Source organism: Mastomys coucha, unplaced genomic scaffold (genome assembly GCF_008632895.1).
Source record: "Mastomys coucha isolate ucsf_1 unplaced genomic scaffold, UCSF_Mcou_1 pScaffold15, whole genome shotgun sequence".
Lineage (NCBI taxonomy): Eukaryota > Metazoa > Chordata > Mammalia > Rodentia > Muridae > Mastomys > Mastomys coucha.
The window spans coordinates 57436419-57462021 of record NW_022196897.1 but is presented as its reverse complement, the minus strand read 5'-3'; the positions used below and the strand labels follow the sequence as shown (position 1 = coordinate 57462021).

The 25603-nt window shown below is 41.4% G+C and overlaps 1 protein-coding gene and 1 non-coding gene across 4 annotated transcripts in view; both read right to left on the bottom strand.

Moving 5' to 3' along the window:
* Gorasp2 (golgi reassembly stacking protein 2) overlaps positions 1–24773 on the bottom strand; it is a 31261-nt gene extending 6488 nt beyond the window's left edge. Inside the window, exons 1-8 of one of the 3 annotated variants that reach the window (XM_031370573.1) lie at positions 24527–24741; positions 22352–22505; positions 8388–8468; positions 6813–7016; positions 6308–6394; positions 5529–5659; positions 2131–2263; positions 985–1108 (exon numbers count right to left, since the gene is read on the bottom strand). In XM_031370573.1, the coding sequence (XP_031226433.1) occupies positions 985–1108; positions 2131–2263; positions 5529–5659; positions 6308–6394; positions 6813–6956 (619 nt within the window). In that variant the 5' untranslated portion in view covers positions 6957–7016; positions 8388–8468; positions 22352–22505; positions 24527–24741. Of the gene's footprint in view, positions 1–984; positions 1109–2130; positions 2264–5528; positions 5660–6307; positions 6395–6812; positions 7017–8387; positions 8469–17179; positions 17224–22351; positions 22506–24526 lie in introns of those variants that run through there. The other 2 variants (XM_031370572.1, XM_031370574.1) reach the window with 2 other exon arrangements.
* On the bottom strand, positions 9768–9871 carry LOC116092655. Its single transcript, XR_004119396.1, has one exon. It is a non-coding gene; the product is annotated as a U6 spliceosomal RNA (small nuclear RNA).
* Positions 24774–25603: the final 830 nt, after the last annotated feature.

Genomic DNA, 25603 nt, shown 5'->3' with positions numbered 1-25603 from the left:
GAGTCTGTGATTCGTGTCTAATGACACGAGGGTCTGACTGCATTTGGGAAACTTGTCCACCTGCAGTAATGGCTGCATACCCTCTTAGGAAGGAAAGCTGATTCTGAGAAGTGGCAGAACTTAAACCAGATGACCAACTCCAGACATCATACCTATCAATGCTTCTTGATGGGCAATCTAATCCGGAACAGAGTCATGGATAAGCAAATTCTGAATACAAATAGCTAAATGAGTCAAAAACAAAAAAAAACAACCAACCAACCAAACAAAAACAAACACCCCCTCCAAATATTTCCTAAGTAAACAATGTCAGATTTCAGTTAGTGCTTCTGATTTCTTATAACAATATGGACACTATATAATCAACTCCAGACATTATGAAGAGGAGAAACCAGAAAACAGGAGATGACAAATGGGAAAAAAGCTGTGTTGGGACTGAGTGACTCCACACGCATGTGGGTAAACACGCCACAGAAATGTGACCTCATACAGACTCAGAGACTTGCTCACAGGGTATAGGCTGCCTCACTCAGAAAACCAAATAGAAACAGCCTAAATATCCCTCAATTGATAAATAGGTAAGAAAATGTAACAGACATACCGTAAAACATTATTAATTAAATGTGTACATTTAATTAATGTATTAATTAAATACATTGAGCTAAGAACACAAAGCAGTCACAAGACTACATATTTTATGAAATGTCCACAGTGGGTGGCAAGATCAGTAGCTGCTTCAGCCTGGCAGACTACGGAAACCAGGGAGTGGCTAAAGGTGAGTGGAGGGTTTCTTTGGGGTGTGGGGGCAATGCAGTTAGTTGTATAACTCTGTAAATAACTAAAAACCACTTAAAGTGGGTGAGGTGGATGGCATGGGGATTCTCTCTCCATACAGCTGTTAAAGACAACATTAAACCAGAAGGAAAAGAGCTGCCTCGGGTAGAGCATGGGTAAAGCCAGCTTGGTGAGCTCAGCTCCACATACCTGTATTGAGAACATTGCTGACAGCCGGTGGCGCTGAGCTAATGGAGAGTCCAGAGAGACTCTGCTCAACTCCTGTAGTTCCTGATGGTGACAAAGATGGAGCACTGACTGAGGACAGCTGGACCTAGCAAAAAAGGGTGTGGGTGGAGAATTACTTATGAATTAGTTGAGAAACCAGCTAGAACTCCTAATATCATGATTCATTTCTCCTATCTCAAGATTTTGACCTCCTCAATGTATTCACTCTTCTCTCACTGACAATACCTCTCCTTTCAGGAACCTGGTCTCTGGACACTCTAGAGTTCCTATATTCAGTGTCACTTCTAATTCCCTTATGACTTTCTGCATTCTCTTATATTCTGTCCTTTCCCTGGCTGCCACATGGCACTACGGTCTTCACATGCTGAACTCTCTAGGTAGTTGGCACCAATCACTGGGTGGAAGAGGGTGAAACTACCTGGGCTCTGGCCCCAGACCTTGCAGGCATGGAGAGTAAGGAAAGGAGAAATTTCTCAGAAGCTGCACTTCCTCTGGAAGTGGGGAAGGCTGAATTAAGACAATATGGCAGGGTCTGGAGAGATGGCAACACAGGCAGTGAGCACTACAGAAGACCTGGCTTGGGTTCCCTGCACCCACACTGGGCAGTTCACAGCTGCTCATAACTAACTTCTAGGGCTCCAATTCCCGTTTTGGGCCTCCTTGAGGACATGCATACATGTACTCACACAAACATGCACTCACTTACGCACTCACGCACGTATGTACGCACACACACCCCACCACCAAAATCTAGCACCACCTTTACATCTTTTCAGGAGTATGTTTTTTATGTGGCTAAGTAGACAGAAGAAGTGAACCCCTGGGATGCCTTCCTAAGAACTGTTAAAAACCCTACAAGCCGCACAATGCTGTGACCATTTTCAGCACTTCCACTGGCCTAAACTGCCTTTTGTACTAATGATCTCAAATCTGAACACCTAGTCCTCTGTTGTCTAAAGGCCAGTCAGCATACACCTCCCTCCAGATGTACAGGAACCTCAAATTCAACATGATGCTTACTGCATAACTCAGCACTGCATTTCTCAACTACAGCCACCAACATAGGTTTGCACATACAGAAATGACCACCAGGTAAAACTATCTTACCTCCGTAAACCCGTCCTTAAGAGGAGTAATGGGGGTGCCAGTCATTTGTCCTGGAAGGGAAATCTTCTTTCCTTCTTCAAAGGGGCGTGTAGGAATTCGGTGCAAATAACCATAGCCAATGCCACATCCAAGGCTAAAAGATATTTTTCTTATTGTTACAAAACACAACTTCACTTCTTTGAGGTTTTAAAACATATAAGCCCATGTATTTCTTCCCACTCCTTTGGGTTTTCTTGAGACATGGTCTCATGTAGTCTAGATTCCTGATCTGCTTTTCATTCTTTTAAATAATGCCATCTTCTCAGAGGTCTCTGGGCTCCACCCTACATATAACACTGTAAGTCCACTCCGGACACTACTCTTAGTTCCTGTTTTTTCTTCAAACATTTATCACCATTCAGGACATAGCATGTTTACTTTTACTACCTGTCCCCTTCAATAAAATATTAAGGCTAGTAGGAACAGAGTCTTTAAGGTAATAAAACCTTAACATTTCTCGACACTAGGCAGACACCTAATTACTACCTACTGTATAAATCACCCCCTGCCTGCCCACTGAAGAGTTCTATATGATGTGCCCACACATCTATATGATGACATCATTTGAAGAGTACAGCGTAAATCAGATTTATATTTTTGTTGACAATTTCTTCGGAGAGGCACCTTTCTAACAGATGTGAGCACACTGCTTCTTTCCAGTTCTGTCAATTACCTCTGGGTAATTCCTGCTGTCCTCTGAGTGTAGTGCCAATCATTTGAGAAACTCATGGCTAAAGTCAGCTGATCAGCTTCTGCTCAGAGCTGAAAATTTTGGAAGTAACATGAAAACTAAAAATAGGTTCTTTCTTTTATCAGTGGAATGCTTTTTTTCTGCACCTGGGTCTTTAGTTGTCTCTAAGGACAAGCACGAATTCATATGAATGTACTCAGACTATGGTGATAGCTCTTTCCACACGCTGGAGTCAGTGAAGGCTTACTTGTCTTACAGCTTATAGAAGCTCAGTCTTATAGCTCAAAGTACGCCAAAGCTGGACCACTGCATATACGGTCTTTGACAAGGTAAGGTTCCAGTTTGTTTCCAGCACGATCTCATCTTTCCCTGGCACCTGGGACTTTCAGAGCCACTATACAAGGATTTCTCCATCTCTCTCCTTTGCCAAGGCACACATATTATCTGCTGGCCCCACTACTACCAAAAGCTGGTGGAGTGGGACGTGTCTAACTTCAGTTCTTCCTTATCCAAATCTGATTTTCACAGTGATGCTTTGTATTTCGAAATTACACTTCCATTTTCTCTTATCAAAGCTACATTTCTCTCAAAATTAATGGAAGAAGGATAAAGTCATCTATATTGATCCGTGGTCACCTTTTGGCATATTTACATTTTAAAGCAAGGAGTTGTGTTATGGCTGTTTGTTTTTTATTTTTGCTGGGGGATAGTGTTTGATGGGACCAACAGGGTTTTGCTAAGTAGCCCAGGTTGATCTTGAACTTGGAATTAATCCTGCTATATCAAGTTTCTCGGCACTGGGGAAGGCACCACCACACTGGCTTATGAGGTGCCTGCTATTCAAAATAAGTAGGTAATGATAGAGAGAGAGCTTGAAGCAACAGCAAAATCTGCTGTAAATTCAAGAGAGGCTTGAAATGAAGAGTGGCTGAGTAACACATGGTCAGTGTCTAAAGGATAAAGGAAAAGAGTCAGAGATGCTCTGAGTACACAGGTAGAGCACACTTGAGAAAATGGCTGAAAAGGAACTGTCTAAAGACATGCCCATAAATGGTATTAACTACATAAAAGCAGAAAGTCTTCAAAGGAAAGGAACAATAGGCAGATGTTACAGATGTTTACAACTGAAGGGCTCTAATGTACAGTATACAGTCAATGTCATTAAAACATGAAAGAGCAAGGGGCTGGAGAGATGGCTCAGCAATTAAGAGCACTGAGTGCTCTTCAGAGGTCCTGAGTTCAAATCCCAGCAACCACATGGTGGTTCAAAACCATCTACAATGAGATCGGATGCCCTCCTCTGGAGTGGCTGAAGACAGTGACAGTGTACTCATATAAGATAAACAAATAATTCCTTAAAAAAAAAAAAAACATGAAAGAGCAAGCGATATCTCTGCTATAGCACTGACTTGTGTATTCTTCCAGTGTGGAGAGTCTCAGTGAGGTTCTGTCCAGATCGGGGGGTGGGGGGACTGTGGCGTGGCTGTGGGGACTGGCATGGTTGCTAATTGATGCAGAAGACCCAGTCCACCCCTTGGTTTGGGTCCCTGTACTGTGTCAGAGCAGAGAAAGCTAGCGGAGCACTGAGCAAACACATTTGTCTCTGCTGCAGCTGTGTTGTGACTTGATGTCTCAAGCTCCTGCTACTGTGACTTCCTCAAAGTGATGGACTGCAACCTGAACTTGTGAGCTAAGATAACAGTTGTCTCCCCACAAGCCGCTCTCTGCCAGGGTATTGTATCACAGCAAGAGAAAGAAAACAAAACGAAAGCACACTGGGAGAGGGCCTTTCTGTGTTGTGAAACAAAATGTGCCAAATGTAGCACACAGAAGCTTCTTTGCAAGTTAAGTTTATGAGGCAATCCCTTCTCAAGGGGATCAATTATTTTTTAGACAGTGTCTTATGTGGTCCAAGATGCTCTTGAACTTGTGATCCTTCTGCTTCTACTTCCTGAATACTGTGATTAAAGGTATGTATGTGTATAATGTCTGGCTTTATGTAGTGCTGGGGATCAAAGCCAGGGCTTTGTGCTACTAGGCACGCAATCTACCTCTGGAGTGGATCAATTGTGAATGCCTTGAGAAGACCTTGTTTCTGGATATGATAAGCCTGAGAGTAGACAATGATAACATGATTAAGTGCTGCCACAGACAAGCCAGATGCTCAAACCTGATCTTTTCTTGATTTGCAACAACTCAGAATTCTGGTGGTTAAACACATTTAACTCCAGAACCTTAGGTAGTAAAATAAAAATACTGTGAGGATACAGAGTCCATACGGAGTCCTTCCTAACTCTATGAAACAAGGAAACCATACAAATGGAGCAGGGGCAAGAACATGTGTAAAGTTTAATTCTGTAATTATGACTTGCAATCAATAATTCCTCAAATCCAGAAAGGCAGTTATCTCTTAGGCCAAGAAGAGCAAAGCAAAACAAAACAAATGGGCTATAAAAATGGGTGCTATTCTCCCTAGGCGTGTACTTTAAAAAAAATGTATCATTAATTTCAAAATTCTATATCATTTTTTCTCAGAATTTTTAAAAAAATCAAAATGTTATTTAAAAATGAGCATTCTTTTATAAAATAGTAAAATAAAGGTTCTAACACATCTCTGGCTGCTAAGATTAAGTAGTCATAATTTCACCTTGTGAATGAATGATCGTACCTGCCTTCTCCACCCCATGCAGAATTTGGTGTAATGATCACTTCTCGACAGTTGTCTGTGTCTGTGTTGTACACGTAGAGCTTAAGGGGCTTTGCTTCGTGGGTTTCAATAAGGCTGAACAGGTCTTCAGACTGCATATCATAAAGAAAAAAAACTTAAAGGTACTGTACTTGAGAACAGTGTCTCAAATTTGGCTCCCTTCAAAATCAACTGAGAAGCTTCCTAAAATAATTCAGCCTCAGGGCCCTATCTTAGGCATGGAAGTCACTATTTAATACCAACTAGCCAAGCAGACTTTAATTTAATGTACATATTATATTAATTCAAGCAAGTCCACTAGATGCCAGGCCTCTGGCCAGTTCCAAAGCCTGCTGTGCTTACTATGAACTCTTCTCCAGAGCCTGGTTACTCAGGTGCCTTATTTTCCTCTGTTTTGATTTTGTGCATATTTCCACTAGCTGATAGCTGAGGAAAAGGATCTGACTAACACAGCTGAGCTAAGGGAGCCTCTGCAGCGACGTATAATGGACAAGTCCAACCAATGAGAAATGAGACTTGCTGGAGGTGCTCTAGAGGTGTCTCTAGAAGCTGTGCAAGGATCACATGTTTTCTCAGAACCATCCTTATGGAGACAGCTTCAGATGTTCCATTTAACATCCTTCGGCGTCAGGAACTTGAAAGTATCCTGAACTTAACCAGCAGAGAGGAGATGTGACCCTGACTACTAGCAACTACAGTAACTACCTAGCACGACTCCTTACTAAGCAGTATTTTATTACCTCATTCATGACGGTATCAGCTCCAATGATGTAATCGCTGTGAGGTCTCAGTCCTGCCAGTGCTGCTGGAGAATTTGATTCCACTTCCTAGGATGAGAGACATACCCCCATTGAGCACACAGAAAGCAACTGTCCACATTTTAGAGTGATAGCTTTTAACTATAGTGTCTGAAGAACCCCCAATATCCCATATAAGAAATGTCAGATTTAAGAAACTAGAGATTATATATTTTAAATTTCTAACCACAAAAACCATATAATATTTGATACTTAAAATATTTCTATGCATTATCAACTCTTTGGCTTTTCTTCCTTGAATTAAAAACTAATCCGTACCTAAACAGCAATGGATGCTGATTTTTCAGAAATGAAAAAAACATAGTATCTCTATAACACAATACAATCCTTAATCTCTATAGTCTTCTCAACCTGGAGATGACCAGTGCCTGTCCTGCTTCCTACACTACGCTCACACCCACAGGAGCAGTTCATGGTCAATACCTACCAGCACATGCCAAACATTTTCGTTGGCCCCATCAAAGCTGCAGAAACGGATGCTAACCCCCAACAAGCCCTGGCCTCCCCACAAGTTGCTTGGTGTGACTGAGGTCTCCCGCAGCTCTAGGGTTTTGCTGCTATAGATGAGCATTTTTACAGGCTTCTCAACATTGGCTTTCAGTAGATCCTTCAGAGTGTCATTGTCTTTATTCTAAAAACATAGAAATCATAGTCTTTAATAAGTAAAAATAATGTAATTATTAGTTTAAGCATCTCATAAAGTAATATTAATAATCAGTATAAATATACACTCATCAGGCAAAAGTTGTATTAACATTCAAATATTTCTCCAAGTAAAAGGATGTCAGGAAATTAAGACTTCTCGATATTATCCCATCAGACTGCTTTTTCTAATAGCTAACCATGAAATACCAACCCAACACTGGGGTGACTAAGCAACAAAATATCCTGTAAGAAGTTGCATCTAACAAAGTTACAATGACTTAGCTTTTAAAATCTAAAGTATGTGCTGACCTTAAAAGTCTAATTTTGGACCTTTCTAATATATGCTCTATTGTTTATTAGGGCTAAAAGGGGAAAGGAGAAATAATGTTAATGTATTGTATAAACAAAGGCCATTATGTCAGAAACTGTGGAAGTTACATAATTTCTTTTTCAACAGACTATATCAGTAGTAAATTGAAGACAGTTTAGAAAAAGCTGCTTTTTGAGAATAACTCTTTTTTTGAGAATAACTTTTTTTGTTGTTCCAATAAATTTATGTATCATGGAACTCAGATCCATGAAAACTGACAGGGAAGCCCCATTTTCCTAGTCCGTTTGTCAATAGTCTAGGAAATTCAAACTTTAATATATGAAGTTCAAATCTGGAGAGATTCTACATCTCTAAGATGATGTGAGACTTTAATGTTTATTAGCATCATTCTCTTAAAAATTTAAATATGCTGGGCGCAAGGGTGCACACCTTTGATCCCAGGGTTCAGGACACTAAGGCAAGTAGCTCTCTGTGAGTTCCAGGTCAGCCTGGGCTACAGGGCAAGTTCTGGGCTACATAGTGACACACTGTCTTGAAGAAACAAAACAAATAAAATTTAAATATATTATGTGAACACCTGATTTTGTATGTGTGTGTGTGTGTGTGTGTGTGTGTGTGTGTGTGTGAGAGAGAGAGAGAGAGAGAGAGAGAGAGAGAGAGACAGAGAGAGAGAGGGAGAGAGAAAAAGACAGAGAGAGAGACAGAGAGAGACAGAGAGAGAGAGACAGAGAGAGAGAACACACAAGAGCACACAAGAGCTAGCACTCATGTTCTGTAGTGCATATGTGGAGGTAAGAAGAAATTCTGGAGTCAATTTTCTCACTCTCTTTGCATGTGCTCCAGGGATTGAATTCAGGTCCTGAGACTTCTGTGGCAAGGGACTTTACCCAATGAGAAATCTCAGTAGCCCCTAACATGATTAGTCCTAAAGGGTAGTTGATACACATCTAACCTAGAAAAAAATTTTAAAATTCTACAAGAAAATTACAAAGTTCTATATACAAAACTACAAAAAGTTGAACTTACTAATCTTGAACCGTTAATAGAAACAATGAAATCAAAGAAAGGCTCCAGTCCAGCTCTGTGTCCTGGGGAATTTTCTTGTACCTGTAAAAGAAATATTTGAAATAAGCTTGAAAATAAAATTGGAGGTGGGGGCAGAGGATGCAGAATGGGGGTGTACCCTCCCCCAAATCAGCAGTACCAAGACAAATAACCAGTACTGAGACATACACAAGCATTTACTTCTCAGGCACCACTCAGTTCAATGCCAATAAAGGAGCAATGCCAGGGCAGACAGCTAACCTTGCAGAGGAGCAAGGAGGACAAAGGGAGGTGCACAGGCCCCTAATCACAAACCTAACAGATCTGGAACTAGCATAGAGAAAGGAAGTTCTAAAGTGGATTAACATTGTCTACCAAACTTTCTAAATTCATAGTAATGTTAACAGCCAGTAAGAGAAATATAGCCAACAAAGCCCAAAGTGAATACAATTAATTTTATATTGGCTTTTCCAAAAGATTTTTGCTAGTGTGTAACTTTTGTCATTGTTGTTTTGGATAGACATTTCTCTGTAGACCAGGCTGGCCTCATACTCAAGGATCTAGCTGTGCAAAGACACACAAAGGTGTCTGCTGCCATACCTGGCACGATAAGGAATTTGTATTCTGCTTGAGATTATTAACACTATCAAAAACTACCCTAAAAATGAGGCTTGCACTAATATTTATAGGCTGATTTTCTGAACTAGACTATATAGTTCTTTTTTGGTTTTTAGAAACAGGGTCTTACATTGTAGTCCAGGCTGGAAGTGTCAGCAATCTTAGTCTCCCTAAGTTCTGGAGTTACAGGGATGGCTACTACATCTAGCTTTTGATCACATGACTCTAAGGGCAATTCTAAGGCTATGCAAAGTGCAGTTCATACATATTTATATATATATGAAACTATAGATATTTCTAGAACATTCAAAAATGTACTGTACTTCTTGGGTCAATGTTTCTTTCTTTGTATGTTTTGAGACAGTTTTTTTTTCGCTGTAGCCCTGGATGTCCTGAAACTTGCTCTGTAGACCAGACTGGCCTGGAACTCAGAGATCAGATAGCCTCTGCTTCCTGAGTGCTGGGATTAAAGGCCTGTGTCTCCAGCACCCAGCCTTTTTGTTTCTTTGTTTAAATTTATTTTACTATCATTAGCCCTAAACAACAAAACTAGATATCTTTCTCTTTTTTTTATTTTTTTATTAGATATTTTCTTTACTTACATTTCAAATTTTTATCCCCTTTCCTCATTTCCCCTCCGAAAACCCCCCTATTCCATGCCCTCTCCCCCTGCTCACTAACCCACCCATTCTGGTTTCCCTGTCCTGGCATTCCCCTACACTGGGGTACAGAGCCTTCACAAAAAAAAATATGGAATGCTTCACAAATTTGCATGTCATCCTTGCCCAGGGGCCATGCTAATCTCTGTATCATTCCAATTTTAGTATATGTGCTGGTGAAGAGAGCACGATATTTTCTTTTGCTCAGTAAGTAATGCTCTATTACAAAGATATATCAGTGTTTACTTTTTTTCTGTTTTATTATGTTTCCCTGTAAATTTTGGATTAAACCTGGGGAAGCTCTAGAGGGACATAAGAGGGAGTGGAGAGTGGTCTTCCTAAGGTGTCAGCGTCTTATTCACAGAAGACACTGAGAGGAGAGGGCGGGAAAGCAGGATGACTAACAGGGAAGGGAGGACCTGGACCGTAGCACGCCCTACCCAGAGTGCAGCAGTGGCCTTGCACTCTAGGCTCCTGAAGAGAGTTGTTTGCAAAAGAGCTGTTACTTTCACTTTCTCCACGGATGGGTCTTCCATCTTTCCTAGATACTCAATTCTTTGTCCATCTCAGCAATCTCCTGCCACAAACTTTTTATAAATAAGTTAAATATCAAAGGAAACAATTATCTAAAGATGTTAGTTCTAATAAAAAGTACCAAAGGGTCTCACTAATTAGTTATTTCTTTAAAAGATTTTTTGGGGGATGTGGGTGGCATAGTGGTGTACACCTTAGTCCTAGACCTGAAGAGGCAGAGGTAGGCAGATCTGTAGGAGTTTGAGCCTAGCCTGGTCTACATATCAAGTTCTAGGCCAGCTGGGGTTACTAGTGAGAGTGTCTCAAAAAAATAAAATACAATTTTATTTTTACTTCCATTTCCATGTATATGTCTGTGTAAGGCATGGAGACATGAATGCAGGTGTCTGCAGAAGCCAGAAGAGAGTATTAGATCCCTGAAGCTAGAGTTACAGGGTTGTTGTGAACTGCCCAGTGTGGGTGCTCAAGATTGAACTCAGTCCTCTGTTAGAACAGACTATGCTCTTAGCCACCACATCTCTCCAGCCCCAAGGGTGTCTACTACAAAAGCAATCAGAATACATTCTTCAATTTTCTTATGGCTAGTTTTCATAAATGGAAGCCTTCCAATTGTATGTATTATCAAAACAGCTAAAAGTCAAAATATCAAATAGATTTCTCCTCAAATAGCAACTCTAAAAGGCAGAGGGTGACTTCCTGGAGCATGTGGCACATGCCAGGATAGGCTACACAGCAGAGAGATCCTGTCCTAATCAAACCAAACAGATCCACTTGTAGTCAGAAAGAAGGTGAAGTCACACCTACTAGTCATGGACCCTGCCACAAGTAGCTATCAGTTAGATGTGAGATGCCCCAGGTATTAAAAAGTTCAGCCAACCCTTAAATACCCCTCAGAATAAGTTTTCTCTTTTAATTGGGTCCATACCCAATCCAATTATCTAAATATAGGTTCTAAATGGCCACTGGTAGCATTATCTAGAATCCAACTAGTTTATTGATGAATTTTGGGCTTCTTCCCTGAAAAGTTTATCTTTTATTTAAAAAGAGCCAGGGAGAATGCTTTTGCAGTATCATCCACTTGCAAAGGTAACCCTATACTGATTCCCAGCATGCTGCCCTACCCGCCCTCAGTAGAATAAAGTTTAAAGTATTGTTGGAAATGGAAAGCTTCCAATGTCATCAGAAGTATCCTTCCTGTAGCTCAAAACAACTCAATAGCTTAGTCTGAATTCTAAAAGAAATAAACAACCCTTTCTATTTTTCCATTTCATTTGCTACAAACATCGATTTCATCTGTTTTTAATGGACCTTGAAATTAATTTCTTTCTCAAATTTATTATACACCATTAGAGCCCAGCACAAATTAGGGCAAGAAGATATCTTAATTACGGCTAGGACACCAGCAGAGGGAGCTCTGAAAATCGATCTCTAGTTAATATTCCATTTGTCACAAAAGAAGGCCTACAAGGTTTAGAAAGTAGCATCAAATTCTACATGGGTAGGTTCCTTGTGCCTCGTGCAGCCTTATCCACCCACAGGACTCTCCTGAGCAGCTGATCGTCCAGCATCTGATGACTATTTCAATACTTTCTGTTCCTTTATCCTTTGCTTCTTTCAAACCTACCTTAATCAAAAACAAAACAAGACAAAAACTGTATGTACCTGATTCCACAGACCATTTGACACTTATTATAAGGTCAAATATCATACTATGGTAGTTTAAGATAAACAGGTTAAATTTAAAATTTTAAGATTGTTTAAAATGTGTACTAAAAAGATAATTAAGAGCTTTAGAATAGACTGAGACAGTTGTTTTGTTTGTTTTGAGACAGAATCTCACTGTATAGGCTTGACTGACTGGTCTGGAGTAGCCCAAGGCTGGGTGGGATTAAAGACATGAGCCACTACCCCCAGCTAGGACTGATGTAACTTTAAGCCATCAACAAGAAAGATGGAGACCACTGAGCATGAATGAGGGTGCACATACATTTAGAAAGCTCAAGCACTGCTAGTGAGGCTCCAAACAGCAATTCAGCAGAATTTATTAAGAACTCAGAAATTAGCCTGCCTCTGCCTTCTGCCTCCCAACTGCTGAGATTAAAGGCCTGTGCCACCGCTGCCCAGCCATGTACACCTTTTGACCCAATATTCCACTCTTAAAGTGTGTTATCACAAAAACAAGTATGCAAATGTTCTCCAAAAGGAACAGGACAATGTTCATGGTAGTACACATCTGTAATAGTCCCAAATTGAAGGTTATACAAATGCCTATCAACAGCAGATTAAGAGTGGCTCGGGTTGCTTCTAGTCTGTCTGGGCTGGTGCCCTGAACAGACCTTGGGCACAAACTCTCCAGTCAGTCCCACAGAGGATACTCCACTCCCAGGCACTCTAGCAAGCCCAGGATCACAGGATCCCAGAGACAGCTTGACTCTGGGGAGTTCTGACACAACCAGGATCACAGGAAGGACAGGCTCCAGTCAGATTTAGCAAGGGTAGGTTGCACTAGAGATAATGGTGGGGGTGGGGGAAGTGTACACAAACCAAGGTTACTTAGCCTCATCAGAACCCAATTTTCCCACCATACCAAGTCCTGGACACACCATCACACCAAAAAAGCAAGGTTCAGATCAAAATCACTTCCCATGATGATGATACGGGACTTTAAGAAGGGATATAAATAACTCCCTCAAAGAAATAGAGAACACAGGTAAACAGCTAGAAGCCCTTCAAGAGGAAACACAAAAATCCTTTAAAAAACTACAGGAAAACACGACCAAACAGGTGAAGGAAATGAACAAAACCATCCAGAATTTAAAAATGGAAATAGAAACAATAAAGAAATCAGAGAGACAACCCTGGAGATAGAAACCTAGGAAAGAAATCAGGAGCCATAGATGCAAGCATCAACAACAGAATACAAGAGATAGAAGACAGAATCTCAGGGGCAGAAGGCACCATCGAAAACATTGACACAACAGTCAAAGAAGTGCAAAAAGCAAAAAGCTCCTAACCCAAAACATCCAGGAAATCCAGGATGGAATGAGAAGACCAAACCTAAGGATAATAGGTATAGAAGAGAGTGAAGTCTCCCAATGTAATGGGTCAGTAAATATCTTCAACAAAATTATAGAAGAAAACCTCCCTAACCTAAAGAAAGAGATTCCCATGAACATACAAGAAGCCTACAGAACTCCAAATAGATTGGACCAGAAAAGAAATTCCTCCCATCACATAATAATAAAAACACCAAATGCACTAAACAAAGAAAGAATTTTAAAAACAGTAAAGGAAAAAGGTCAAGTAACATGTAAAGGCAGGCCAATCAGAATTACACCAGACTTCTCACCAGAGACTATGAAAGCTAGAAGATCCTGGGCAGATGCTATACAGACCTTAAGAGAACACAAATGCCAGTCCAGGCTACTATACCCAACAAAACTCTCAATTACCATAGATGGAGAAAACAAGATATTCCATAACAATACAAAACTTATATAATATCTTTCCACAAACCCAGCCCTACAAAGGATAATTAATAGAAAACATTAACATAAGGAGTGAAATTACACTCTAGAAGAAGCAAGAAAGTAATCTTTCAACAAATCCACACAAAGCTAATTCCACCTCTTACAACAAAAACAACAGGAAGTAACAATTACTTTTTCTTAATATCTTAATATGAAAATTAATATTACCAACATATCCTAATCGATTAAAATCCAAAAATATGAGGAATTAGAAATTTGTTGATTGTCATCCAATGGTCTGTCTAATTTGGTAATTGGAGAAATAGGTCCAATATTGTACAATCCATATACACTTTCAGCTTGTTTGTTTGTGACAGTGTCTTGCTGTGTACCACATAATGGTCTTGAAATCATGCTTCTCCTATCTCAGCCTTTCTATTAGTAGTATTGTTTATTTCATATATTTATACTATACTATGGTTTTCAGAATGGCTTACATATTTCAAAAGTGTTTATACAGCCAAAAGAAAGGTAGACAATTAACTTGGGAGGTAGCTTATAAGAGAACAACAAAGAGTGAGACTGAATGCTTTGCTTGATGTTTGTAACTACTGTATCAAGTTTGAAGAAGCAGACTATATAAGTTGCTCTTTCTCTGAGATGAATGCTTTTCCAAATTATCATAGCCAATGAACCAGAGTTTTACCCCCTCCCCTAAAGTCTGTGCCACCCTCCAAGCAGAACCATTGTCCATTGAAACAGTTGGTGAATGACTTTATGGATAGACCATCTTGATACACACACCATTTCATAAATAAATGTAACCTGTTGTCTGTGGGCTGAGAATAAAGACACTCACTCAAGTCAAGTAGCTTTGACCATAGCAGGAAATCTGTATTCAAAAATCGTGCCTACAATTCATTCCTTGGCACAGTAGAACTGTCAACTCTCAGCTTAGCTACTATGGAGGTAAAATACTTCGGTGATGTGAGGGTCACTGAAGTACAGCCTTATTACAATTAAATCCAATGTCTAAAAATTGTTCTTATTTTGGGCTTGTACCACAGTAAGAGCCAAGATTTTAAGCTCTACTAAATACAAAACAAACAAACAAACAAAAAGACTTTATATATTTATGTTCATTTAAAAAAATACTAGTAGTGATGTACTATTTTAAAATATACAGTTAAAGGCCAGGCAGTGATGGCGCATGCCTTTAATCCCAGCACTTGTGAGGCAGAGGCAGGTGGATTTCTGAGTTCGAGGCCAGCCTGGTCTACAGAGTGAGATCCAGGACAGCCAGGGCTACATAGAGAAACCCTGTCTCAAAAAAACAAAACAAACAAACAAACAAACAAAAATACAGTTAAATATGTTTGGAGTTATTTAAAATTTATATTGAGGAAAACCTATGTATTTTCAGTATTGCTATAGACAAGCATCTACATATTGTTAAATTGATTGTTGTTTTATATCAACAACTTTATAATACTCATTTTTATTGTTATAATAGTTTATAAAATTTAAAGAATATGACCAAAAAAAGGTATTGTAGGTATTGAAGGGGGGGCATCTCTGGGAGGAGTTGGGGGTACAAAAGGGAAACAAGAATGTGATTTAATTCTATTTACTTAAAATATGTTTTTAAATGTTAACAAATTGAAATCATGTATCTTTTCTTATCATAATGCAATAAAACTTAAATCAATAAAAAATTTTAAAAAAAGATAGTGAAATGCACAGGTATTTGAAATTTTTGATTTTTAATTTAAAGAAAGTAATTGGAAATTCACTAACTAGAAAAAAAAAAAAAAAAAAAAAAAAAAAAAACCCAGAAATTTTAAATAAAAAAAAAAAACCCCAGCAGATTAAGAAAATTTGGCATATTTTCAACAGTACTAAATATATTAATAAAACACAACCTGGATAAAGCAATATTCGAGGCAAAGAAGACATATTGAAATGAGTACATATTACCATAAAGTTCAAAAATAGGCCAACTAATTGCCATTGCTACAAATCAGTGAGACAGACAGAATACACGCTAGGGAAGGATGGAAATGGGTGGGGTGTGACTGGAAGGAGAATGTTGTTCAAGGGTTGTCTGTAAAAATTCACCAAGCTATGCATTTTCAGGGACTCTTACTGTAATAGCCTAAGGCATTTTCCCTCTATCTGAAAAAGTGAAATGAAATTATAATCTAAGAGCATGTCCACTTCATGGAGAGTGTGAAAAGCTGCAATTAATTAGTTTTTTTAAAGACTCTGAGCAGTCAATGTAAAGCTACAAAACAAACTAACAAAAATTTGTTCTTGTTCATTCTTCACAAGAACACTTACTTCACACAATTTACACGTGTGACCTCCAACATCAACAGAGTAATAGGCAAAAGTGGCGAGAGGCTACTGCATCAGCTGTTCTCTGATATGAGCTCCATCACAGAACAGGAAGCTATGTGCATCATCACATAAGAGGGGGAAACACAGCGGCGTCAGGTGGAAGCACAAGGTTCTGGCTAGCTGCTGTTCTAGCCTTAATGCTGATGACAGTTCTCTGAATGGGTGCCTTCTAATACGGTGGCCACAGTAACATCAACAAACCACTTGACTACTGAAACTAAGAGCTGCAACTTAAATTTCATTTAACTTATTAAAAATAGCCACATGGGGCTGGACAGCACACGTCTACATGGCAATTATAAGAGCCCATTTCAACAGAGCATGTTTAGTAGATGGTCATGAAGGTTTATTCACTGGCAGAAAAGTTACCACACATCTACCACAAATAAGACAGGAGAAGGCAGCACTGTATTCAGTGCTACTTGTGATGCTGGGGGTGGGGGGGTGGAGGAATGGGACACATTTTAAACACAGATAAGTTTCAGGTCATAAATACAATTAACTTTCAACTTTCCCTTTTCACATGGGTTTGTCTTACCTGACTGTGGGTGTATGCATGCCATGGTGTGTGTGTGAGGGTGAGAGGACGCCTTGTGAGACTAGTCCTCTCCATCCACCAGGTAGTTTTCTTTGACTGAGTGGCCAGGCTTTGTGAACTATCTTTCCGATCTACAACTTCCCACTTCTATCTTCTGATCTTATACTAACGTTTTACCAAACTTACCCTGAACCAATCAAGCCATCTCCCTCCCTGCACACAGACTTCCTTTGTTGTCTTACTGACTCCTTCCCAGGAAAGCGTCTGTAGTCAGTATTTTCTCCTTGCTGAGACAAAACACCTGACAGAAACAGCCTAAGGGAGAGAGGTTCAGCTCAGCTCAGTTCAGTTTCATGAGCTGGAGGTGAACAGGATAGGCAGAACAATTCACATCATGGCAGCCAGGAGGCAGAGAAAGGGGATACGGGAATGGATTAGCCTAGGACACAGTCTCAAGGACATGACCTCAAAGGCTTCTTCCTCCAGCTAGACTGACATCTCACAACCTCCAATAATCCCATCATAATGACTTAAACCAGGAAGTAATGCACTTACTAAGTCACTGTCCGCAGGACCTACTCACATCTGAAGTCCCGCATAGCCTCCTAGAGGTTCTAATCTCCTAGGTGACAATTAGGATTGAGCAACACAGCACCCACCTCCTTTCCTCTGGAATTAAGAATTCCACTTCATGGGGCTGGAGGCATAGATGGCCTTGAATTAAGAGCACAAGCTGCTCTTCTCGAGGGCCCTGGTTCAATTCCCAGCAACCACAAAGCAGCTCACACCCCTCTGTAACTCCAGTTCCAGGGGATCACACACCCTCACACAGATACACATGCAAAGCGAAACACCAACACATTAAAGATAGTAACAACAACAAAAAAAAAATTTCAACTTCATGTGTCAGTGAGCACCAACTCTTTCTCCTTCTCAGCTCTTCAATTGGGAGAAGGCGATGAGGAGGGGGAGAGTTTGGGTGAAGCTGGGGGTTGGGCACTCTTCATGTATGGCTTCTATGCTTTGGAGCTGGCACAGATGCAATGGCTACCACAGAACACCTGGACAGGTAACCATGGGGGACTTCCTGGAAACAGCAGGCTAAGTGGGACACAGCTCTTTTTATTATTGAGTCACTGTCTTTGTTTAAAATGTAAAACTTTATTATTTAAAAATAGGTTGTAAATTTAAAAAAGCCATGAACAGAAACTAACTATACCAAAACACTATGAAACTAAATGAACTTCTATACAGTTGGAGTGGCCATTCAGAACAGAAGCCAAACACTGGATTGTATAGTTTTATTACCAATATAAATAAGTAGGTACTTTTAACTTTATTATTATTTCACTTTATGTGCATGGCTGTTCTGCTTGGTACCTGCAGAAACCTGAAGAGGACACCAGGTTACTGACTTTTGTGAGCCTGTGAAATGCCATGTGGGTGCTGGGAATCAAACATGGGTCCTTTGGATGACCAGTCAGTGCTCTTAATCTCTGAACCATCTCTTAGCCTCTTGAGTGTATCTGCATGCTCTGGTCTTTCACCAAAACTTGGAATCCACGACAGTCAGACCTAGACACACGCTTGGCTCTCTTTCCTTTCACACTCGTGCTCATTACCAGCATGCAGTCTGTCCTCCTTCCTAATGTTTACTTTTCCTGTCCTCTCTCCTGCATGGTACACTGTAGCCACCTGTACACTTGTTACTGTAGCTGCATGCACATATATTATTGGCTAGGTTCTTCAAGAGGAGAATGGTTTTTTCCTTTCTGAGATTGTGTGACCCCACTTAAAACTACACATTCTAAGTTCATCTACTTTCGTGCAAATTTTCTGACTTATTTTTAAGAAATGAGTAGTATTCCATTTTACATACATATACCAGATTTTTGTTATCCACTCATCTGTTGACAAATAAATAGACTGATTACAATTTTTTTGCTATAGTGAATAAAGCAGCAATAAATATGGGAATGCAAACACCTCTATGGTACAGTTCAGTGTTCTTTGGGTATTTGTACAGGAGTGTAGCTGGGTGATACAGTTACTTGTTTTTTAACTCTTGAGAAGTCTCCAAGCAGGTTCCCACAGTGACTGTCTCCCCCCAACCCCCAGCAGTGCCTAAGGCTTCCTTTCTCTCCACATCCTCTCCAACATCTGTTGTCAGATTTACTGATGCTGGCCATTCTGACTGGGGTGAGGTATCTAAAAGTAGTTCTGGATTGCATTTCTCTGATAGCTAGGGATATTGATATAGACTCATGTGTGTGTGTGTGTGTGTGTGTGTGTGTGCGCGCGCGCGCGCGCGCGCACACGCACATGCACTCATGGCTGAGGAGTCAGAGGGCAACTTAGGGATCTTTCCTCAGGCACTTTCTGCTTTTCTTTTTGAGACAGGGTACTCTCACTGACTAGAACTCATCAAGTCTCAGGAATCTGTCTACTTTAGCATCACCAATGCTTAGATTACAGGCAGGCCACCACACCTAGATTTTTTTCTACATGGATAATGAGGATTAAACTCAGGTCCTCCTGGTTGGCAATCACTTTGCTGAGCTACCTCCCCAGCCCAAGTGTACCACACTTCTTCAAAAACAAAAATTGTTTAAAAGTAACAAGTACCATATATGCATATACTTTTGGGACAGGAATTAAGGGGTCAGATTTGAAGCAAACTTATACTTTAATTTTTATATTTATTTACTTTTGTTTTGCATATGTATGAGAGGGAGAGAAAGACAAACAGATAAAGAATGCAACATATACACAAAGATGGGTGTGGAGATCGAAGGACAAATCCTAGGAGTCATTTATCTCCTGATGTCTTGTGGGAGCCAGGGCTCAAGCTCAGGTTAAAAGGCCTGTGCACGGGCACAGGCACCTAGCAAGTCACCTTGTTAATTCCCTTCAAACTTATGTACCAAACAGCAGCATATACAGGGCTAGGCACACATGCATAAAGTATCTACAAGTTGACTAGAAAAGAACACTACTGAAACTGGTAATACCCCTACAATAGTGGATTTCACAAACTAGGCAATAATGTAATGCTGGTAATAAGCCACCAACTAACCTTCATTGAGTCTTACCAGAGTCCAGTGTGCCGTGGACTATCTCACTTAATGCACAGGATAACCAAAGGACAGGGCATATTAAGAGTTAATAGTACTTGTTCTCAAATATTTATGTCTAATGTGTACTGTGGGGCTGAGTGATGAAGATGGTGGAGGCATTGCTCTAGTTGACTTTCAGACAAACAGGCAGTCTGAAAAGGTTCACAGGATGGCTGAGCCCAGCAGCAGGGGCTGGAATCCAGTTCCCCAGTGTACCCTCGGGTGGTCTACTAGAATAGTCTCTCAATGTATCCATGTCCACTAGTCATTGTGGTTCCCCATTTCTGAAAATATGTTTTGATGGTTTCAAAAGGTGTGTATGGGGGAGGGGAGGGAAGGAAAGAAAGAAAAAAGCCAGCATCATTCCTTTCCCTAGTTTAGAAAATTTATTTGCAATGCAAACAGGGCAGTGTACAGTCTCACAAAGAAACCACTCTGTCTTTTAAAGAAACAAGTCATGTTACTGGATAATCACATTTCCCCAAGCAATATGCAGTCAGATCCAAAGCACATGCAGAACTTCCCAAGCCTTTACCAGTTCACATTCTTTTAAGTTAGTAAATTGTGAGAATATAGTCCTTTCAGTAGAATATTAAAGATGGTAAAGTAAGTGCAGTGGTGTCAGTGGCGCTGGCCCAAAAGGCAGTGGAACCAGCACTGCACAGAATCCTTACCAAAGCCACAGGTAATGGAGAAGAGGTCTGCCCAGTGAGGAGCCCAGCGGGCCAGATTAACATGCTCAAGTCTTTGGACATAAAGTTTATGTCCAATGATACAATGCTTCAAAGTGCCCTTGGGTTCATATATCATGTGACTGGGCTTTAGGAAACTGCAATCACCTGTGTCCTGCATTTGAGTGTAATTTCAAAGAATGCTTATAAATTAAAAAGCTTCCTGGTGTCAAACTGAAGAAATCAATGGAGAGAGACGCAAAATCTGCAGTTGGTACCTGCTTATAAAGCCTTCTAATTATGTGTGGAAAACAACATTAAGAAGCACAGTTGTTTATGAGTTTGTCAAAAAAGTAGTGCCCTGTAACAAGGCTTCTTTGTCAGTGAGGCACCCCTAAAATAGGGCAGCTCCACCCAAGAGCAGATGTGGTCCAGGTATTCTTTCCACTGGACTAATTTACAGCCACTTTGCACTTTGAAGTTAGCACCTAATGCTGTGGAGTCTGCAGCAAGGCTTGGGTTAGGCCTCTGGTTACAGGGGAGATGCAAAGCACATCAACGGCCCATCAGTCAACAGAGTAACACAACATGTCCCCAAACTGGTGTGAGCGCTGGTTCCAGAATGTCCTTGGAGAGCTCCCTTCTCAGCGTGTTATTTAAGGCTAGAATTGTTTAATTTATAATAGCCATCTAAGAGACCACTCCAAAGATGAAACTTTTGAGAATGGCTTTGTTGGTCTCACTTGATAACATGTCAAATGAAAACAAGAATCCGACATTTAACATACAGGGACTATAGGAGGCAACCTACAGGTAACTACAGCAACTTCTACAAAATCTAGAAACCCTAACAACACATTTTCTATAAAAAGTGATACATAGTTCTAACCTATTGTTTGGATTTTAAAAGTAACAATTCTTTAAACTTTGTGATGCAAGTGGTTTGAAACTCAAAATATCGACCAGGCTGAGCTTAAATTCAGAGATCTGCCTGCCTCAGCCTCCAGAGTGCTGGGAATAAAGGTGTGCACCACCGCAAAGTTTACTTTGGCAGTGGTATGTGCATATGCCTGCACAGGCCAGAGGTATAAGTTATATATCTCTTACAGTTCAAGTTATAGGCATCTGTGAGCCATCCCATTTGAATGGCTGGGAACTAAACTTGGGTCTTCTCCAAGAGCAGTATGTGACCGTAACCAGTGAGCCATTTCTTTGGCCCAAATACCCACTTTAAAAAAAAAATAACTTTAGAAAATATTCAGGGTGTTCATAAACTTTTCCTTGAAAGTAGAGCTTTCTAATTAATTCATAAGCTCCAATTTATTTACCAAGAAATAAAACTGCTAATTATTTAGGCTGGAAGACTAACTTATCTTTATTTGTTCTTGATTTTGAACAGGGTCTCATTCTGTAACTAAGTGTGGCCTAAAACTCATTTTGTACTCAAACTTGGTCTTCAACTTTTGGTAATCCTGCCTTACCTCACAAGTGCCGGATTATGGGTGTGGTTGACCACACCCCGCTCTAATATATATTTTGCCCACATTCAACTTGATTATGCAATATCATTCAAAACCTTTGTGGCACATATATGGAGGGGGGGTCTAGTTAAGCACAGGAAAATAAAGACAAATACTCCAGCAGTATTTACCTTTAGACAATGCAATTTCATGAAACTTTGTTTTATCTTGAAATTTGTTTAAGTGTTCTGTAGAGAACGGAAACTAGAAAACACTGCAACTTAGTAAAATGAAGATCAGTACTTATAGAATGTTAAAAGTCTGTAATTTTGGAATTGTATAATTTAAGTGAAACAAAAGGAATTTAAGGGTCTCAACATATCCTTTTAAGAATTAAAGACTAGAACTCAGTGCTCAACACCAGGAGGTGCTAGTTAACCACATTCTCCTATGAAGCTCAATACAGTGAACCTCACTGACCTGTTAGGGACTTCACAGTATGTATCATATGCTTCCAACGGTTACACAAAGATGCAAAAACCCGAGGAAAACTGATGAGGTGTGGGAAGAGATGTCTCTTTATACATAAAACACACTGAATGACCGTAGGAGAAACTGCCGTGCTCAGTCACCTCTGCAATGGGAATAACAGTGAATGTATGATGGGATCACAATTGCACCGAACCAGGTGGGAAGGCAGAAGAAATAAAGACATGCCACCCAAGAGAACAGACAGAAGACAGAAATACACATCACCTACAAAGATAAAGTATTCCGCTTAGAGTAACTGCAGGGTCTGTTTCAGCTTGCCCAAAGCAGAGCTGAGCAGTAAGTACTGAAAATAATCTCTCAATGTTAAGTTTACTTTATTATGTGGACTCCTGAAATAATAGTAAGACAGCAGCAGATATGGTCAGCGAACTGGTGGTTATTAAAGAAAGTGAAATTAGATCAGATCAAACATGGGTGAGTTTATCTCAAAAACGTCCTGCTGTAGACACATTGGCTCACAAGTTCAGTATCCTATAGTGGAATGCACCACCATGTCTTAGGGCAGTAATGGATGGAAGGGAGAAAATTGTTCTTTTCTCTCTGAAAACAAAGGTAAAGCAATGAGTGGCAGAATTAGGGAGAGAGGGCTAAGAGCTTTTTGTTTTCATGACATAATCATTAAAGCTCCCTTGGATAAAATCCCTCTATACAGTTATTTCATAGTTTGAAACATTTGTGTTCCAGATGCAGACTGGTAATTGAGGCTGCACCTAACCCTTCTAAAGCTCAAGGAAGAGAGTAATACCACACCTGCACTACTGACTATGTATGCACACACAAATCCTCTCAGGTACGCCTCTGAAGAAGACAGACTTCAACTGTCTTCCACAGGAATGAGGTCATTAAATTGGAGTCCTGTTGACATGAAGATTTGTCTAAGACCCTAAAGACTATTCTTTTCCTACTCATTAACACTAATGTGGCTTACTAGGTTTCCCTGGGTGTTTATTATAATAAAAATACTACAGCTCCCTAAGGGTTCCTGGCCAAGTCAACTACTCTGAGAATCTGCACATAGCAGGATCATATATATACCTCACACGAGTCAACTCAGAATCGGACCAGATAAAAAAGCACTGCCATTAATTTTCCTTCGAATCCAGGATGAGGCAGTTCTTTTTCTGTTTTCCCTATTAGTGTGGAGTTTAGGAGTTTGGTTAGCTGAAGGGCATAGGAAAGTAATATGGCGTATGAAGAAACACCCTGGAAAAACAAACTATTCTACCTACCAAGAGCTGGGCTTCAAAAGTCTCTTTTGAGTGGAATGGAGAGGCAACTATACACCACAATCCCAACAATCAGGTGACCCATCACAGCCCTATCTTTCAGGTCTGTGGGTTATTTCAGAATGTTGTCTCATTCAGAACATAGGACCCCGGGGCAGACAATGAGGGTAGCATGCACACTCTCAGGAAAGACTGTCCCTAAATGGTGATGCAGACCTAAGCCACTCTGTTCACAGCTCATGTTAGCACTCACACAGGTGTCACCACATTCCTGGTTCCACGAGGAACGGACCGTTCACAGGAGGATGTGTCTTTGACCCCTGCTGTCTGGCGCTGTGTCCTCTTATCAAGCCTGGCTATTTTGGAAACGTTCCTCCTCAGACCTAAGCCTCAATTTCCCTGACTATCTCATCTTAGAAATACTTTCATACGGAAGTTCCTCTCCTCCAGGAAAGGTTGGAGAGATCTGGAAGGGTCAGGAGCGACCAGGAACGGAAAAGTCCTATCAAAAATCAAGTAAATTCAAGTCTTGTCAAATCTAGCCCGAGGCCATTCGTTCTTTTCCAGCCCAGATGGCTTTTCCAAGCATCCAGGGGTATCGGAGATGAACCGATACGGGTCGTGACATCTCCGCTTAGCCTACGGCTCCGTCACCTTCCCCAGGAACACAGGTACGGCTCCGGCTCCTTCTGGAGGCGGTGCCCCCTGCCCTTCCCAACTCTGAAGCTCCGGTCGGGGCACGGCGAGGCCGTGCGCAGGGCCAGGAGCCAGGGTGGCGGGTCCCGGCCACGTCGCTGGCAGCCGCGCCCAGGACGCTCCGCGAACTCGGGCCTGGCCGCCCTGGCGTCCCCCAGGCCTCCGCCTCCGCAGCCCTTACCCTCAAAACGTGGTAGCCCTCGGTGCCGCCGCCCGGGATCTCGACGCTCTGCGAGGAGCCCATGGCGGCGGGCGATCCGTACGACCCGGCCGGCTCAGCGCTGCTCCGCCTCGCGCACCGCCCGCTCTGCGACTCCGCGTAGCTCTTGGGACGTGGCACTTGCAGCCGCCCGAGCCGGGCCGCACAGCCCGCCGGGAGATCGTCTCCCGGCAGCCAGGGCCGCTGCAACGCCGCAGACAGCGCCCCCTGACGGGAGCCTGCGGGAACGACCCGGAGAGCGTGCAGGTGGCGGGGGCGGGGGCGGGGGCCGAACCTGGCTGGGCGCGCGGGAAAGCGGAAATACAGCTCCGAACGCGACGGCTCGCTACAGGGCCCCGGAGGGGACAAGACTTATCTAGGCGCGTTTCTACATTCTCGGAAGGGTACTTGGTTGCAGCGCCTCCTGGTGACCGGAGGCAAAAGAGGAAGGGAGCAAAGGCCAAGCACGCCTGGCGCTTGCTTTGTTTTAGATCTTATTTAATAAGATTGCATACTGGAGGATAGTTCGCAGTGGCCTTCTGGGGTTGGAATATCAGTTATTGTCAGCTTACATTTATAAAGAGCAGTGTTTCCTGAAATAATAGCTGTCCCAAGGTTTGCCATTTTCCTCCTCGTCGGGATAGAACATTACAGAGCTACGCCAGAGGCGGGGCGGGGCGGGGAGGAGATTGGATTTCCTTGGAATTTTGCCTGTTGCCCCACTGCACCTCTTTTAAGTACCTCAATTGGATCCACACATATCTTCATTTATTTCTTTCGCCCCTTTCAGTGTTCTCTGGCTCCTCTCCTCCCCATACTGTGGTTTGACTCTTAGTAGTGGTATGCCATCCCGGTGTTGACAGTCCTTGGTGTTTTGCAATGTGAGCTACTATTAAGGGTGAAGTATTCTAGTCCCAAATGGTTTTTTAATAGTTACCCCAACACACCTTCAATTCGTCCAGTTTAAAGGATAGGTAGAGGAGCAAATGAACGACATTCTAAAGAGCCAGGGAAATGCAGTACGTGGACCTTTCTTTCGGACAGCTGACCAGTGCTCCA